Source organism: Tachypleus tridentatus, chromosome 6, assembly GCF_004210375.1.
Source record: "Tachypleus tridentatus isolate NWPU-2018 chromosome 6, ASM421037v1, whole genome shotgun sequence".
NCBI classification, from domain to species: domain Eukaryota; kingdom Metazoa; phylum Arthropoda; class Merostomata; order Xiphosura; family Limulidae; genus Tachypleus; species Tachypleus tridentatus.
Window position 1 is genome coordinate 52862638 of NC_134830.1, and position 19860 is coordinate 52882497.

Here is a 19860-nt window from a genome sequence, read left to right on the forward strand (position 1 = left end):
TGCACTGTAAGGTTAGAGGGAAGACAGTTAGACATCGCCACTCGCCGCCAACTCTTGGGCTACTCTTTTACCAACGAATAGTTGGATTGACCATCACATTATAACGCCCCTAAGACTGAAAGGGCGAGCATGTTTGGTGTGACGGGTATTCGAACCCGCGAGCCTCAGATTGCGAGTCGAGATCTCTAACCACCTGACCATGCTGGGCCTAACAGTATGTTATAACAGTGATAACAATACTGTAGAACAATGATAATAGTATAGCACAACAATGATAACAGTATAGTACAATAATTATAGAAGTTGATTACATCTCATGAATTTAGTTGTTTTTGTCAAGATCACTCTGCCAAAAGTACAGATTTTTCTCTTTTATGTTCAATCAGCTTAAATCGTAATAATCTTGCACACTGTAGAGTCTCACAGCCAATAAAGAGTACTGTAAAATGTAGTCTTATGTCCAATGGAAAGTAATTTAAAGTGTAGAGTATTGTGGCCAATGAAGAGTAATATAAAGTGTAAAGTCTTGTGGCCAATGAAGAGTAATATAAAGTGTAGAGTATTGTGACCAATGTAGATTAACGTAAAGTGTAGAGTATTGTGACCAATGTAGATTAACGTAAAGTGTAGAATATTGTGACCAATGAAGATTAATGTAAAGTGTAGAGTATTGTGGCCAGTGAAGAGTAATGCAAAGTGTAGAGTATTGTGGCCAGTGAAGAGTAATGTAAAGTGTAGAATGTTGTGGCCAATGAAGAGTAATGTAAAGTGTAGAGTCTCTTCTTTTGTTTGCCGATCTTATTTGATCGAAAACGCAAGCATTTGTAAATTATTCATATTATTCGATGTCTTGTCGTAGGAAACAAGTGAAACTTAGATTTATCATCTGTACTTAATTTTCAAATTTGCGCATGTGCACTAGTACCAATTTCATTTTATACTTCTTTATTTATCGTTCAACTGTGTTACGCTTTCTAGTCATCATAATTTTAATTTTTCGAAATGTAACATTTAGTTCATTAGAAAATTTCCTAAAGACATGAGTTTAGATATACACACAAATCTCAGCCAAGACCACTCATTAACCTTGGTATTTGTGCTGGTATATGTTGAACAATACAAGTTTGACCTAACCACTTGTGGTAAAGCAGTATTGACAGTTGACGTAAACAATGAAAGACTTATGTAATCATTCAGTAAACAACAATGATAACAGTTGATCTAAGTTGAACGATATAGAAATGTGAATGTAGTAAAAAATTTCAAAGTACTTTAAAGTGTAAAGTGAGCTATAACAAATATATTGTGCAACCGTCTTCCCCTGTAAAATCAAGTCATAAAATGCATTATATAGCAGGAAGATAATAAAGAAAGCAATATTTTCCTTGGATTCTCCCTCTTGAGAGTGTCCCCTAGTGGAAGAACGGTTAGTCTATGGACACAAGAACCCGGAGTTCGATTTATGGTAGTGGAAACAGGAAATAACTTAATGTGGCTTTGCTCTAAAACAAATATAGTACGGAGAGGAAGCGATTTCCTCACCCCATTGGGTTTCACTCATGCACCAAAATGTTGTGGTCCACGTCAGCTGAGACAAAGCTTAGTTTTTCCTTAGCCTTGGTATCTATAGGAGTCGAGAGGTAGGCCTAACTAGCAAATGTTTTAGGGAGTTACACAAGTTCCTGAATCTTGAATTCTATGGAGATCGAAAGGTAGGCCTAACTTGGTATATATCTAGGAGGTACACAAATTTCTCAAAATTCGTCACTACAGTCTTCTTAGTACATACGAAAATTTAAGCAAAACCTTTTATACAGATATACATAGCTCTTTAATTTAGAAAACATGCAGACAAACACAACAAAAAGTATTTAAAAGAGTGATATTATTATATTACTTTTGTGAACAGTAAGAGTCCAGCAAAGTTTGACTTCCAGGTCTTGGAATAATGTATAAACATTATAAAATGGTTTAAACTGTTATATGCGTGAAACTAAACACCAATGCATTTCGTGGTATAGTTAATGTAACCATAATTTCTTTATCAGCCCTGATTCCCAGTGGCACATCCGAATGTCTGTCGATTTATAATGCTAGAAACTGGACGAAACTAACATTGTGTCAACTGTTAACTAAAAGCAAAATCCTACACGTTAGTTTCTACTTTTTGTGTATTTCGTGGGACTGAGATATGACAAGTAGATTTTTAAATATTTTGTCAATTGGAAGATAATGTTATTTTTTATTGTTAATTATTTCACATATTTGGTTTAATTGGTGTTTTGAGGCTTTCATTCTGCCGTTACCAGTGCTATAACCAAGATGACAGTGGAGTTGATGTTTCACTGTGTTTCATTATAACTTTACTATAACAATGATGACAGTGGAGTTGATGTTTCATTGTTTTTCATTATAACTTTACTATAACAATGATGACAGTGGAGTTGATGTTTCAGTGTTTTTCATTATAACTTTACTATAACAATGATGACAGTGGAGTTGATGTTTCAGTGTTTTTCATTATAACTTTACTATAACAAAGATGACAGTGGAGTTGATGTTTCATTGTTTTTCATTATAACTTTACTATAACAAAGATGACAGTGGAGTTGATGTTTCATTGTTTTTATTATAACTTTACTATAACAAAGATGACAGTGGAGCTGATGTTTCAGTGTTTTCATTATAACTTTACTATAACAAAGATGACAGTGGAGTTGATGTTTCATTGTTTTCATTATAACTTTACTATAACAAAGATGACAGTGGAGTTGATGTTTCATTGTTTTTCATTATAACTTTACTATAACAAAGATGACAGTGGAGTTGATGTTTCATTGTTTTTCATTATAACTTTACTATAACAAAGATGACAGTGGAGTTGATGTTTCATTGTTTTTATTATAACTTTACTATAACAAAGATGACAGTGGAGTTGATGTTTCATTGTTTTTATTATAACTTTACTATAACAAAAATGACAGTGGAGTTGATGTTTCAATGTTTTTCATTGTAACTTTACTATAACAATGATGACAGTGGAGTTGATGTTTCATTGTGTTTCATTATAACTTTACTATAACAAAGATGACAGTGGAGTTGATGTTTCATTGTTTTTCATTGTAACTTTACTATAACAATGATGACAGTGGAGTTGATGTTTCATTGTGTTTCATTATAACTTTACTATAACAAAAATGACAGTGGAGTTGATGTTTCATTGTTTTTCATTGTAACTTTACTATAACAAAAATGACAGTGGAGTTGATGTTTCAGTGCTCTCTGTTTCAATTACAGCTTTGCTTACAAACAGATTAGGATTTATACGAACGTATCTAAATTAAACACAACTTATCGTTCAATTCCTACAATGTAGCGCTTTACGTATCTGGATGAAGTGGTGGTAACTAAAGTATTCATTTTTCTCCTCGGTATATTAATACGACACATTTACGTCATGGTTGCTCTTTCAGGAGTGTTCACTGTTTTGTTGTGAACAGAACTTATTTAACAAGCTAATGATGGAGACACGTTCTGTTCGTTTTATAATTGTATTAACCTAATCTTTGTATTTTCGAAATATTTTTATTTAAATGATAACACTTACGATGACCAGGAAACTCGGTGTTTATTACTTTCACAATAATATCTTTTATTAAACATTTTACACTTTAAAACATTCTATGTTTTCATACTAAGAATGTTTATGCCTATTTTGTTAACTGAGAGAAACCTGGTTCATAATCTTATTAATTGGTTTTGAAATTTCACACAATGTGTCACTTCATATCGCGTCACGTTAATAACGTGTTAACTCTGTTATGATGTGTTCCTTTATCGGATTATAATACACCAAAGAAGTGATACTTCTATAGGTTTCCTATTGGTTTAGTTAATCTTAGGGACTTAAAACGCTATAAGTCGTAACTCCATCCTCGCAGGGTTTACAACACAGGTAGCCTAGTGTTAAAATAAATTTCCGGCAATACACTTGTTAACTGTATCAGAATGTACGGTGACAACGTATTTTGTTGAGTTAAGAACTTGGTTGTTTAATACATTTTTGTATCGTCGAAGTTTTGCCACGTTATAAGCGACAATATTGTTTCCAAACTCCAAATATTATGTTCCACATCGTAATATTCTAATACGTAATATCCTTATACGTCTTCACGTAATTATTTAATGTAAGAACAGTATTAGTAATCAACTTACTCTGAGTAATATAAAACAATCAGTTGTAAACTAAGTGAATTTGGTTGTTGTTAAGCGCAAAAGTTACAAGATGGGCTATTTGTAATATGCCCACTTAGGATTTCGATACACGAGTTTTATCGTTTGCCGTTGAGCCACAGGGGTAGGGGGACTTTACAAGAAACTTTAATTGAGGGGGTGGGGTGTTGTAAGATTTCATATCTCTTTCTATACAAACCTTTTTTTTTCCCCAACACTAGCATTTACTCTCACAAGTTTTATGGATCCAGACAAATATAATTAATATTTAATATACAATGTGATTTAATATACACTATAATTATAACTTAAGTGCCCCTCTGGTTTTTGTTTTAGGCATGAAGGTTTTGGTGACCTTCTATTAAACGGTAACAATAACATATAGGAATAAAGTTAATTATATTTTGGTGACATAACTGATTATATTATGGTAATTATATACCATAATTATATTAATTATATTGACAATTAATTATAATGTGGTAAAATAATTGGTTCTATTATGATATCACAATTAATTATATTATGGTAACGCAATTATATTACGATAATAAATTAGTATCATAATAAATTGTCCCCCAGTGGCAGAGCGGTGTGTCTGCGGACTTACAAGGGTAGAACCCGCGTTTCGATACCCGTGGTAGGCAAAGCATAAATAGCCTATTGTGTAGTTTTGTGCTTGCTTCAAACAATAGTAATACACGTAATTATATTATTATAACACAATTTATGACATCATGATAATACAATTCTATTAAAGCACTTATTCATATTTTATCTCCCTCTGTTCCAGCAACCAATAGACAAGTTACTTAAAAACGGTTATGATTCAAGGTTAGGGTTTGCCCTAAATATTCACAGTGGGCATGGGATTTTGCACGCAATAATATTATAACCTTAATATATTTATTTATATTAAGAGTTACAAAAGGTGATGTTAATATAATATTAATTAACGCACTGTAACAATATTTTTATTATGCTATTTAAGTGTAGGCTGTAATAGAGAAGAATCCTACAAAAAAAACAACAACAACACTATAATACTAACGCTCTGATTTGTTTAGAATTTCTCATAAACCTATACAAGGACTATCCGCGGAAGCTGTCCATAATTTAGTTGTGGAAGACTAGAGAGAAGGCAGCTAGTCACCAACACTCACCGCCAACTTTGGGCTACTCTTTTTACTATTGAATAGTAGGTTTGACCGTACATTATAATGCCACGGCGGTTTAAAGACCGAACGTGTTTGGTGGGTCGGGGATTCGAATCTATGACCCTCATATTGCGAATTAAACTTCCTAACCACCTGGCCCTGAGGTAATGTTAAATTTGTTTCAATAACGTAATTATCAACAAATCATTTGTAGGAGGGCTGGTCGATTTTAAACACAAACATACACTGTAGCTGTGTGAGCTGTAGGAATCGAACCCCGAATTTCGACGATGCAAAACTTTAAGTTTTCCGCTGCACCACTGTTAATCATAAAGCTGTGTAGTAGTTGTATCGACTGAAGGGATCGAGCCCGGACATTTACAGCTTTAACTATTACTAAGTTTAATAATGAAGAAAAAAAGAATCTCGCATGAACGCAGATGTTCCTTTTAACGTGACCCCAGTGGCTCAGCGGTATGTCTGCGGACTTACAACGTTAAAAAAACGGGTTTCGATACCCGTGGTGGGCAGAGCACAGATAGCCCATTCTTTAGCTTTGTGCTTAATTCAAAACAGCAACAACAACCTTTTAACATTTCTGTTAGCAATATCTTGGTTTGAAGTAAGAGTTGTGTAAACGAAAAATGAATACCTCTGTCTGTTGTAGGTCACTACTCAGAAATCCTTTCGTTTAATACCAGAACTCGTCAGCGAAAGCTCCATATCAACTTTTGCTTTTAAACGTCGTGATATATTGAAAAAAATGATTTATACATCTTGGCCAGCTGTTGCCTTCTAAAACCAGATAGAATTAATATCATCCAAGCTTTCTTTGTTTCTTTAACCTAAATATTTATATCTTGACTGTAATACCTCAGCGATTTAACAAATAGCCATTTGACGAGGCTTTTTAATCAAAACAAACGAAAAATTACCTTTATATAATGGAAGCGAACAAGTTGGTGATCTTTTGATAGACGATAAAAATGGCGTCTTTTGTATCTTCGTTTCAATAGGATCGTACGTAAGATTAGTTAATGATTTGACAGTTTTTATTCACGATTCTGTTTACTTCCAAAGAAATGATCATTTATAGTGTGATTAGACAAGAGACACCTATTATGTGAGGTCGATCTCATAAATAATTCTAGAAAGTTTGCGATAACATTCATTGCGGTATACTTCTTGATGCATAATGATTGGCTACTCGATGGATTTGTGAATTCAAAACTTGGGCTTATTTTGAAAGTAACTAAGATAAGAAAAGCCTCTTGCGTAGGTTCTTAAAGTGCGTTGAAGAGAACAAGCTAAAAATACCCCAAGGTATTGCAAGTTGTTTTTTTGCAAACACTATTTAAACGATCGATATAAGCTGAAACTAGCCCATATTTTTCGATCCATTAACGAGTAGCTAAGTCTTTCACTCACGTTAAAAGCGAAATATAAAGCGTTCAGCCCATACAAAACATTAACACCAACCAAGTAAATTCAAGAGCACTCAAATAAACTCTTTAATAAAGACTTACACACGAAGACGAAGAGATTGTGTGTTTTTTTATTAACATTCTTTGGAATTTACTTCAGGTCGAAGTTCAAATAAATTTCTTTGCTGTGTGGCTTTTTGTTTTTGCTAAGGATTTCACTACATGAAACACATGCGCATTGCAGTAAATATGCAACATTTGTTCAAACTTCTTAGATGGATATTCAAAGTAAGTTAAATTATTGTTTTTTTTTTAATTGTCAGGTGCCTCTGCTAACATAGCGGGGCTCGGCATGGCCAATTTGTTAGAGCGCTCGATTCGTAATCTGAGGATCGTGGAATCGAATACCCGTCACAGCAGACATACTCGTCCTTCCAGCTGTGGGGACGTTATAAAGTGATGGTCAAGCCTACTATTTATTAGTTTCTTCAGCACATTAATGTTACTGTGTATGTTTCTTTGAACAACTTTTACGAGCATTACAGTGGCTTTATTGCACAGAAGAACCGTTAAACACTACAAAGAAAGCATTTTCAATTGTTAGGGTATAGAATATTTTATTTCGAGAAGCGTGACCTGTAGAATAGATGTTCGTGTGACATTATGCTATATTAAGGCTGGTGATAACTTGTAGCAAGCCTTACTTTAAAGACCCTATACTATTTCCAGTAAGAAGACGATAATACCATTTCGACCACTTACTTAGTATACTGAACGCTGTTGCCGACAATCTATAGAAGCAGTCTTCCCTTACATTATCTTTGTCAATTAATACTAACTATGTGAATAAAAAACCAAAAACTTTCAACAAGTTAGTTGACATACACAGGCTCCCTCTTTCCCCTTCACGATAATCAGAAATTACAATTAATGTGATCGAATGCAAGCTCAGTAATCCGAAACGTCACTGAAACTGAGTTTATTTTCGTGAGTATAGAAACATTAGTAACAAACATTTTAGAACAAAACTCCAAGCCACTAATCGTCACTCACACAATAACGATTGCGAACTTAGATAATGGTTATTTATAATCAAACAACTTGAGCGGTAAATAAAGTTATAGTTTGCTACAACATTTTCATAAAGACTTACCCCATCCCACAAAAGCATATATCTGGACCTTGAAAATCTCAAAAGAAAACGTTTTCACCACCAGAACATAGAGATAAAGGCCTTCAACGAACATCCAGAAGAAATTAGTGCCCAATAAGTATGTCAAAAATATTACCAAGACACAAGCTGCCTGTAAAAATACATAGTTAATCTTAAATATTATAAGGACACAAGTTGCCTGTAAAAATACATAGTTAATCTTAAATATTATAAGGACACAAGTTGCCTGTAAAAATACATGGTTAATTCCAAATATTATCAAGACACAAGCTGCCTGTAAAAATACATGGGTAATTCTAGATATTATCAAGACACAAGCTTCCGTTAAAAATACATCGTTAATTCTAGATATTATCAAGACACAAGCTGCCTGTAAAAATACATCGTTAATTCTAGATATTATCAAGACACAAGCTTCCGGTAAAAATACATCGTTAATTCTAGATATTATCAAGACACAAGTTTCTTGTAAAAGTACATGGTTAATTCTAACTATTATCAAGACACAAGGTTCCTGTAAAAATACATGGTTAATTCTAGATATTGTCAAGACACAAGCTTCCGGAAAAATACATAGGTAATTCTAGATATTATCAAGACACAAGCTGCCTGTAAAAATACATCGTTAATTCTAGATATTATCAAGACACAAGCTGCCTGTAAAAATACATGGGTAATTCTAGATATTATCAAGACACAAGCTGCCTGTAAAAATACATGGGTAATTCTAGATATTGTCAAGACACAAGCTTCCGGTAAAAATACATAGGTAATTCTAGATATTATCAAGACACAAGCTGCCTGTAAAAATACATGGATAATTCCAGATATTATCAAGACACAAGCTGCCTGTAAAAATACATCGTTAATTCTAGATATTATCAAGACACAAGTTTCCGGTAAAAATACATCGTTAATTCTATATATTATCAAGACACAAGCTGCCTGTAAAAATACATCGTTAATTCTAGATATTATCAAGACACAAGCTTCCGGTAAAAATACATGGTTAATTCTAGATATTATCAAGACACAAGCTTCCGGTAAAAATACATTGTTAATTTTAGATATTATCAAGACACAAGGTTCCTGTAAAAATACATGGTTAATTCTAGATATTGTCAAGACACAAGCTTCCGGTAAAAATACATAGGTAATTCTAGATATTATCAAGACACAAGCTGCCTGTAAAAATACATGGGTAATTCCAGATATTATCAAGACACAAGCTGCCTGTAAAAATACATGGGTAATTCCAGATATTATCAAGACACAAGCTGCCTGTAAAAATACATGGTTAATTCTAGATATTATCAATTAAGAAAGCTTATATGTTCTCTTTCTATACAAATGGAATATAACACATGCCTGTTCCACAGAAAGAAATGTGAGCTGTATACAACCCCGGATTAAGGCATGGGCTTACCGGGCTGAAGCTCAGGGCCTCACACTAATTCGGAGGCATCTACAAGTCGAAAAGCCTAGGGCCAACAGATTTTCACAGATTTTGGTTTCTGCTACTTACGGATACCTTATTCAGGTTTTACCATTATTTTACCTCAACCATGGTTCCTGTTTCTTAGATATCTTGTTCAGGTTTTGCCGTTATTTAACACCTTACCATGATTCCTGTGACTTAGATATCTTGTTCAGGTTTTACCGTTATTTAACATCTTACCATGATTCCTGTGACTTAGATATCTTGTTCAGGTTTTACCGTTATTTAACACCTTACCTTGGTTCCTGTTACTTAGATATCTTGTTCAGGTTTTACCGTTATTTGACATCTTACCTTGGTTCCTGTTACTTAGATATCTTGTTCAGGTTTTACCGTTATTTAACATCTTACCTCGGTTCCTGTGACTTAGTTATCTTGTTCAGGTTTTACCGTTATTTAACATCTTACCTTGGTTTCCGTGACATAGATATCTTGTTTAGGATTTACCGTTATTTAACATTTTACCTTGGTTCCTGTGACTTAGATATCTTGTTCAGGTTTTACCGTTATTTAACACCTTACCTTGGTTCCTGTGACTTAGATATCTTGTTCAGGTTTTACCGTTATTTGACATCTTACCTTGGTTCCTGTTACTTAGATATATTGTTCAGGTTTTGCCGTTATTTAACACCTTACCTCGGTTCCTGTTACTTAGATATCTTGTTTAGGTTTTACCGTTATTTAACATCTTACCATGATTCCTGTGACTTAGATATCTTGTTCAGGTTTTACCGTTATTTGACATCTTACCTTGGTTCCTGTTACTTAGATATCTTGTTCAGGTTTTACCGTTATTTAACACCTTACCTTGGTTCCTGTTACTTAGATATCTTGTTTAGGTTTTACCGTTATTTAACATCTTACCATGATTCCTGTGACTTAGATATCTTGTTCAGGTTTTACCGTTATTTGACATCTTACCTTGGTTCCTGTTACTTATATATCTTGTTCAGGTTTTACCGTTATTTAACATCTTACCTCGGTTCCTGTGACTTAGTTATCTTGTTCAGGTTTTACCGTTATTTAACATCTTACCTTGGTTTCCGTGACATAGATATCTTGTTTAGGATTTACCGTTATTTAACATTTTACCTTGGTTCCTGTGACTTAGATATATTGTTCAGGTTTTACCGTTATTTAACATCTTACCTTGGTTCCTGTGACTTAGATATCTTGTTCAGGTTCTACCGTTATTTAACACCTTACCTCGGCTCCTGTGACTTAGATATCTTGTTTAGGTTTTACCGTTATGTAACATCTTACCATGATTCCTGTTACTTAGATATCTTGTTTAGGTTTTACCGTTATTTAACATCTTACCATGATTCCTGTGACTTAGATATCTTGTTCAGGTTTTACCGTTATTTGACACCTTACCTTGGTTCCTGTTACTTAGATATCTTGTTCAGGTTTTACCGTTATTTAACACGTTACCTTGGTTCCTGTGACTTAGTTATCTTGTTCAAGTTTTACCGTTATTTAACACGTTACCTTGGTTTCTGTTACTTAGATATTTTGTTTAGGTTTTACCGTTATTTAACACGTTTCCTTGGTTCCTGTGACTTAGATATCTTGTTCAGGTTCTACCGTTATTTAACACCTTACCTCGGCTCCTGTGACTTAGATATCTTGTTTAGGTTTTACCGTTATTTAACATCTTACCTTGGTTCCTGTGACTTAGATATCTTGTTCAGGTTTTACCGTTATTTAACACGTTACCTTGGTTCCTGTGACTTAGTTATCTTGTTCAAGTTTTACCGTTATTTAACACGTTACCTTGGTTTCTGTTACTTATATATCTTGTTTGGGTTTTACCGTTATTTAACACGTTACCTTGGTTCCTGTTACTTAGATATCTTGTTTAGGTTTTACCGTTTTTTAACATCTTACCACGATTCCTGTTACTTAGATATCTTGTTTAGGTTTTACCGTTATTTAACATCTTACCATGATTCCTGTGACTTAGATACCTTGTTCAGGTTTTACCGTTATTTGACATCTTACCTTGGTTCCTGTTACTTAGATATCTTGTTCAGGTTTTACCGTTATTTAACATCTTACCTCGGTTCCTGTGACTTAGTTATCTTGTTTAGGTTTTACCGTTTTTTAACATCTTACCATGATTCCTGTTACTTAGATATCTTGTTTAGGTTTTACCGTTATTTAACATCTTACCATGATTCCTGTGACTTAGATATCTTGTTCATGTTTTACCGTTATTTGACATCTTACCTTGGTTCCTGTTACTTAGATATCTTGTTCAGGTTTTACCGTTATTTAACATCTTACGTCGGTTCCTGTGACTTAGTTATCTTGTTCAGATTTTACCGTTATTTAACATCTTACCTTGGTTTCCGTGACATAGATATCTTGTTTAGGATTTACCGTTATTTAACATTTTACCTTGGTTTCCGTGACTTAGATATCTTGTTCAGGTTTTACCGTTATTTAACATCTTACCTTGCTTTCCGTGACATAGATACCTTGTTTAGGATTTACCGTTATTTAACACGTTACCTTGGTTCCTGTTACTTAGATACCTTGTTTAGGTTTTACCGTTATTTAACACGTTACCTTGGTTCCTGTGACTTAGATATCTTGTTCAGGTTTTACCGTTATTTAACACGTGTTCCTGTTACTTAGATATCTTGTTTAGGTTTTACCGTTATTTAACACGTTATCTTGGTTCCTGTTACTTAGATATCTTGTTCAGGTTTTACCGTTATTTAATACCTTACCTTAGTTTTTGTTACTTAGATACTTTTGTTCAGGTTTTCCCATTGTTTTTAATTACTTACTCTGGTTCCTGCTATTTACTTACCTTAATCAGGTTTTACCGCTATTTATAACTCCTTACCCTCGTTTCTGTTACCTAGATACCTTATTCAGAATTTACAGTTATTTTTAACTAGTTACTTTTGTTCCTGCTATAAGATGGCTCAATCAGGTTTTACTGCTATTTTTAATTCCTTACTTTGGTTCTTGCTATTAGACACCTCATTCAGGTTTTACCATTATTTTAACGTTAACCCTTACCTTGGTTCCAGCTACTTATATATATCTTGCTTTGGTTTTAAAATGAAACACGGTAGTTGCTTGTAGATAAATTATAATTATTAAACAGAGATATGTCATGTCCTGTTCAGTGTTATTCTATACGCGTTCAATACTCTGACAGGACATCTTAAATATTTAATAAAACCATAACTTCTCACCCTGGTTCCTGCTACCGTGTGGTTTGGCAGAAGTTGAAAATTGGCTGTTATAATCCACGTCATGTCCAGTAGAATGTACGTTACAATAAGATTGGTATGGATGATATTGCGGAGACAACGAAGATCTCTAGATGAAGACAGAGAGGATTGTTCATCCTGTTAGAACTAGAAGCCATTGTTACTCCATTGTTCTTGTTTTCATTTAAAGGGTAAGAAAATGAAAATTACAATGATCATTGGCCTTCCATTGTACCTTTTAGATTTCTTTGTTAAAACTATTATGTCACCCTCTGGAACTACTGTTTCAGGCTCAGATCTATGTTATCAGCGGTTAAACTTTACCTGAATCTCAACTCTCTTGTCTTGCAGTAGAAAACAATTCTTCTCTCCCAACATAAACTACATACTTAGTTTTTCTCTGAGATTATGGTATATACAGTTTCGAAAAGGAATATATATAATAAACAGTTACATTTATTGATTGTATGAATGTTAGAAAAAGTTTATGATAAAGTAATAATTATTGACAGAATTCTTGTTCGTTTTTACACTTCAATGTTGTTTGTTTGAGAATCATAAAGACCTGAACATCTCTAGAGTTCCTTATAAACAAAGATGTGAGTACCTGTAGAGATCCTTATAAACATAAAGATCTGAGAACCTACAGAGTTCCTTATAAATATAAAGATGTGAGCACCTGTAGAGTTCCTTATAAACAAAAGTATATGAGAACCTGTAGAGTTCCTTATAAATATAAAGATGTGAGCACCTGTAGAGTTCCTAATAAACATAAAGATGTTAGCTCGCTTTTCAATATTGAAAAGTGATAATCAAATTATTGAGGCTGTTTACTTGAGAAAACGAAGTTCATTGCTACTTACTTGAAGTACACGAATATAGTAAGAGCCACTAGCGAGGCCAAGAGGGAGATTCCATATCCTATGTAATAGATTTTTGTAGCTTCCTTGACATCCCACAGCACCTGTACAGCATGGGGACACAGAGTAATGCAAAAATCAACACTTATTTCCTTATGGTTAATTATTTAAAGAAACTATACCGTTGAAATATTGTTAATATTGTTATCAACTACAAGTTAACGTTACGTCATTCACATCAATGTTACTGAGGTAAGTTGAACGTAAGAATATAAACTCCAGAGTTTAGCCTGAAGATGACCTGGGAAAGTTGAAACGTTGTTTCTCCTTATCAATAGAAATGTTAATACCCATACCAGCCATTATGAGATACATTTTTATTTCAAGTGGGTTTCTTGTCATCAAGAAACTCCAGACTTGTTTGATGACCTTGTTTGCCACAGTCAAACGTTATTGTTGTAGTCCGTACAGTTTTTGGTTTATCTACGTTTCTATAATACTTTTCATACAGTTTCTAATTTGTGTGAATGAAATTAGTGTTAATAATTCTGACTTGCGATTTGTACCTTCAAGTACATTGGATGTTTGTACAAAATTACACAAGTATTAAAGTTTACCCTCAAACCAGTCCCTCATCAGTTAGTATTTTTTGACAAGTAAGAAGTAACTCGTTAATTTGATAATAAAATATTGGTATATATAGTTTCATAATAATTGTTTGTTTTGTTTGTTTGTTTTTTTACATTTTGCGCAAAGCTACACTAGGGCTATCTGCGCTAGCCGTCCCTAATCTATCAGTGTAGGACTAGAGGGAAGGGAGTTGGTCAACACTACCCACCGTCAACTCTTGAGCTACACTTTTATCAACGAATAATGGGATTAACTGCCACATTATACCGCCCTTACGGCTGAAAGGGCGAGCTTGTTTGTTGTGACAGGGATTCGAACCCGCGACCCTCATATTACGAATCGAGCGCCTTAACCACCTGGCCATGCGGGGCCTCTAATAATTGTCACGCCATTGGCAGGTACAGTTAACCCTAAGGTTATGGACTCAAATTGCTTTTTAATCCTTTTCTTTATTTCAAACTATTTATTCACAAAAGCACTTTTCGGTTGGTTTTTGGGTCTTTAATGTGACACGAGCCACACACAGCTCTGAGTAAAACAACATTAGAAGTGCGGTTAGTCATATTAATTACCACTAGACTGCCCTATTTAATTTGACTTTTAAAAGAAAGGATGATTTATTCAGCTTTCTTTCGACCAACATTTCGCACTGAGTTTTGTAACAGGTAAAATCCACAAAATTAATCAATATTTGATCTGAAAAAAAGGGGGAAGCTGATGATGTAACGTTTAAACCTTCTTTCATTAAACTTGATCTGCACCAGAAACATGGATTTAACGACTTACAGTTGATTCTGATTAACCATTAATACGTGAAAACCTTGACTTGTATGGTACACAAACTGAATTATGGTATTTCTTTTAGCCAACACCTCTAACTTAGATCTTGACACTGGTGCATGTTGGGAAGGAAGTGTGCCAGAAAATACAATATATATATTCTGTTTCGAAGTGTAAAGGGTTTTCAGAAATGTGTATGACTGAGCAGTGGCGTTGGAACCAAGAGTGCTCTAACACTACCACCCCCACACTTTTAGATACCTGATTTATATTAATTTTCTGGGAGACATTTCCCCATAACCTCTAGAATCAGCTGTCTTTGGCAGCATGGAATCTGCTCCTTATACTTTCAATATTTCATTGTAAAATACGCACGACTAGTCAAACACCCCCGACTTTGAAACTCCTTCCAACACCACTGTTTAGATAGCATGTTTTGATGCAGTATATGCCATAAATGATCCTTAAATGCATATGGTGAATCTACTTTTAATGTTTTACAGTTGTTAATAATTTGTTTAACAAGATTATCACGTGAAAGTTTTGGTTTGGTTTAATTTGAATTTCGCGCAAAGCTACACGAGGGTTATCTGCGCTAGCCGTCCGTAATTTAGCAGTAAGACTAGAGGGAAGGCAGCTAATCATTACCACCCACCGCTAACTCTTGGGCTACTCTTTTACTATCGAATAGTGGGATAGACCGTACTTTATAACGCCCTAACGGCTGAAAGGACGAGCATGTTTGGTGTGACGGGAATTCCAATCCGCGAGTCTCAGATTACGAGCCGAGCACGTGAAGTGGAATTTATTGATACTTCAGATTTAATGCTAACACTCTTATAACAAGTACAATCAGAGAGATTCCATGCTCTCATCCCGGCTTCTTCTTTTCGAGGTTGCATACGTTTACATTGAATAACGTTTCATTTCATCTTCAAAAAACTTAGAAAAGCACTCTCAGATCCAGAATGATCAACGATTCGGATCATATTTTGTAGTATGATGAAAAGTCTCAACTATAATCTATCCTAGAAATTTGGTACAAATACGATAACACTTTACAGAATTATTAACACAAGACAGTGTTAATGCCCTATATTCAAGTTATAGAAAACAACAACGACTTCAAAGTGATCCAGAATCCGTAATTGTATCCTGATAAAATTTGGGAAAGACTGTACCATGCTGACTCTTTTTTCATCTTGTGTAAAATTTCATCTCAATCGACCGATTAATTTTCGAGATAAGCGCGAAAAAACACAAATAGACCCGATTGCAATATCACTTCCTTTCGGAAGAGAGTTTAAACAAACAACAACATAAATAAATGTAAATGACTATTTATTAACAGTATTTATTATAATACATGCGTATTTAGTACATCGTCTGTAAGCGTGAAAACACATTTTGTGACCAGTTTGTCGGTCTTACCTCTAGAAATGTATCTTCGCTTATTAAGGGGTTACACTTAGAATAGTCGGATCTGTTTGCCCACGTTCCATTTTCGTAGCATAGTCGAGTAGCATTCTCTAAAGAAACAAATATGGCTATGAAATGCGAAACCGATAACAATATTGAATGTTTACAACTTCATTAATACCATAATACAGAAACAAATGAGTGATGTTTTCCACAGGTTTTAAGTGTTGTGATTACCTGAAAATTGATCTGTGTAAAGTATTGTAATTAAGGTTCCCTGGTGGATATGTTTACCAACCTGAATCTTATCACACAAACAGTTCCGCTAAGATTTACTTGATAAAATACACGTCCTTAGGAACCTAAAACTCAACAAACTCAAAACATTACTGGAATACTCTAACAGAAGGGCTTAGCGATATTAAGTTTACAATAGTGGAAATAACAGCTCATATTTTACTTGAAAGCGTATTTGTTAATACTTTAACAAACACTAACTGTTACCTTCAAGTACTGTTGTAGATAAATACTTCAACAAACACTAACTGATACCTTCAAGTACTGCTGTAGATCAATACTTTAACAAACACTAACTGTTACCTTCAAGTACTGTTGTAGATCAATACTTTAAAAAACACTAACTGTTACCTTCAAGTACTGTTGTAGATCAATACTTTAACAAACACTAACTGTTACCTTCAAGTACTGTTGTAGGTCAATACTTCAACAAACACTAACTGTTACCTTCAAGTACTGTTGTGGATCAATACTTTAACAAACACTAACTGTTACCTTTAAGTACTGTTGTAGATCAATACTTCAACAAACACTAACTGTTACCTTCAAGTACTGTTGTAGATCAATACTTTAACAAACACTAACTGTTACCTTCAAGTACTGTTGTAAGTCAATACTTTAACGAAATGTAATTACAACTTTTGTAATAAACCCGAAAACCCGAGTACTTTTGTAAGTGGATTTTATTTTTTTTATTTTTAATCCATTTTTTTTTATTTCTTATTGTCAGTGACCTTTAGTGAATCAATGGTAAGCTTGAGGACCCATGGAACTAAAATTCAGGGTTGATTGTGTAAATTACGGTCCATTGCAGCAAAAAAGACTGATTTTGTGATTTACGTATTAATTTAAATATATATGTTTCGAACTCAGTTTTTTTTTACAAAGAATATAATAGTTACTATTTCTCTTATTTTTTCTTGTGATTTTTACAGCTCACCAACATATAAAATGTTGTCGTGATAAAAATTTCCCATAACTAAAACGCACTGTGAATATTTCAAAGCTAGAGCAGACTTTTCTGTCATAATTAGTAAATATATGTTATGCATTCTAGAACCGATATAAGTAGTAAAGTTTTCTAATTCACAAGAAGCTATGGTATTGTTTGTTCGGTTAGAAATGCGACAATGTTTAAAACTCTCTTTTTTTTCTCTATACACTGACTATCAACAAATTGCGGTGGGAGATTTAGAACTAATATATAAAATTACGCCCTCTAGTGGTAGTATATGTTCTTGTTTCTATGTTAATTGCAGTGGTGACTGTAACACCACTAAAACTTGGCAACTATTAACAACGTTGGTTAAAAAACAAGCAAATAAAGCATCAAAGTATTATAATAAAGTTATTAACACAAAGATTTCAGACCCAGTACGTTGTAACCTGTTTGTTTGTTGTTCTATCAAAACAAGCGGTTGATGTGTGAATTTGAAATACCTCATCAACGTTGTACTGTAATGAAACGATGGACGAAACGTACAGTTCCTAACGGTGACTGTGTTAAGAAAGGACGTGTTTCCTCACTTAAACACTGCTATTAGTGACTCCAACCGAATCGGCTATTTTACATTAATAGGGCTTCAGTTGTTAAAGCCTCATAATCTAAGCCTCACACGTGATTACTATTGTATCTCGCGCCTGAAAGTGAGTTTTATAAGTCATCCATCAGGTTTAATGAGGCCAAATGGTCGATACACAGAATGTTCCATTGTTTGTTCTCACCATTGGAAAACACTAGCCTCTAAGCAGGTCAACGTGTTAATTGATCCAACGCTGCCCATTGTTGTTGTCTTGTTAGTGCAGAGTTACACAATGGGTTATGTGTATTCTATTCGCTGCAAAGAATCGAATCCTGTAGTTATATGTTTTAAGTCCGCAACCTTGCTGTCGTCCAACCGGAATAGTTATTTTTACGGGTAATCACGGAAAGATTACGCACGAAATCTTTGGGCTGAGTTGAACAAGATATAGAAATAAAGAACGGAAGAGAACCAGGAATAAAGACAAAAAATATTTATTTTGTAATTAAACAGTTTTCTTAATGAACTATTTTTTTTTCGAAATTATAATTTTTTGTAACTAATTTCTACTTAAAAACAAATGAAATTTGGATTAGAAGAAGTAACACCACGAAACTAGATTTTATGTTCAAAAACTAAAAATATATTCATGGATAAGACCTGACAGTATTTCTAAAGATCTACTTTTATCATACATTACTTTATAGACAATAAACGGAAATATTGTCCGCCTTAACATTTTCTGGTCCAATTGTTATTTAGGGTGAACTTCTGGAACAGTTGTTATTTAGGGTGAACTTCTGGTACAGTTGTTATTTAGAATAAGTTTCTGATGTAGCTGTTATTTACGATAAGCTTCTGGCACAGTTGCCATTTAGGATAAGCTTTTGATATATCTGTTATTTGGAATAAGTTTCTGGTCCAGCTGTTATTTAGGATAAGCTTCGTGTCTCAGATTGTACAATAAAAGAGCATTGTAGAATTATAGAACATTTTAATTTAGATCATATAAATGAATAAATATTTTGTGATATTTATTTTTTATTTATTTTTAAACTATCATTGTTATAATTATTACATAATAATTTTGTAAAATATTTTGCAGACTTCTACATGGAACTTTTTTAATATATTTTGACATCGTTTGAATACTCCATTCAACTAATGTGTTTAGTTTATCTAGTAGTCATGAGTATTTCACTAGTCTAAAGTTAAACTGTAAAATATTATGAAACATAACAAATGTTACAACAATGATATGAGAACAGTGACACTTCATCAATATTATGCAATACACGTTTGAAATACAAAAATATCAACTTCACTGACTATCTCCTAATTCGTTTGTCTATGAATAGTAGGGCTTCTGAGTCAAGCTAGGTAAGAAATATATGTATTTAAACTTAATTTGATATCGGAATTTTACTGGTATATCAGATATATTTTGTGTATTTTATCAGATATGTTCTGTGGAGTTGGTATTCTTGTATTTGGCCCGGCATGGCCAGGTTGTTAAGGCATTCGACTCGTAATCTGAGGGTCGCGGGGATTCGACACAAAATTCAAGACAAAAAACAATTTTTTTATATTTCAAACGTGTATTGTACAATATTGATGAAGTGTCACTGCGTT

At 33.7% G+C, this 19860-nt stretch overlaps 1 protein-coding gene across 1 annotated transcript in view; it reads right to left on the bottom strand.

Annotated features, from left to right (window-relative positions):
* Positions 1 to 19860, bottom strand: part of LOC143252515 (diuretic hormone receptor-like) — a 48167-nt gene that overhangs the window by 13622 nt on the left and 14685 nt on the right. The window contains exons 4-7 of the mRNA XM_076504765.1: positions 16421 to 16518; positions 13583 to 13683; positions 12702 to 12828; positions 7968 to 8118 (exon numbers count right to left, since the gene is read on the bottom strand). Coding sequence (XP_076360880.1) covers positions 7968 to 8118; positions 12702 to 12828; positions 13583 to 13683; positions 16421 to 16518 — 477 coding nt within the window. The remainder of the gene's footprint in view (positions 1 to 7967; positions 8119 to 12701; positions 12829 to 13582; positions 13684 to 16420; positions 16519 to 19860) is intronic.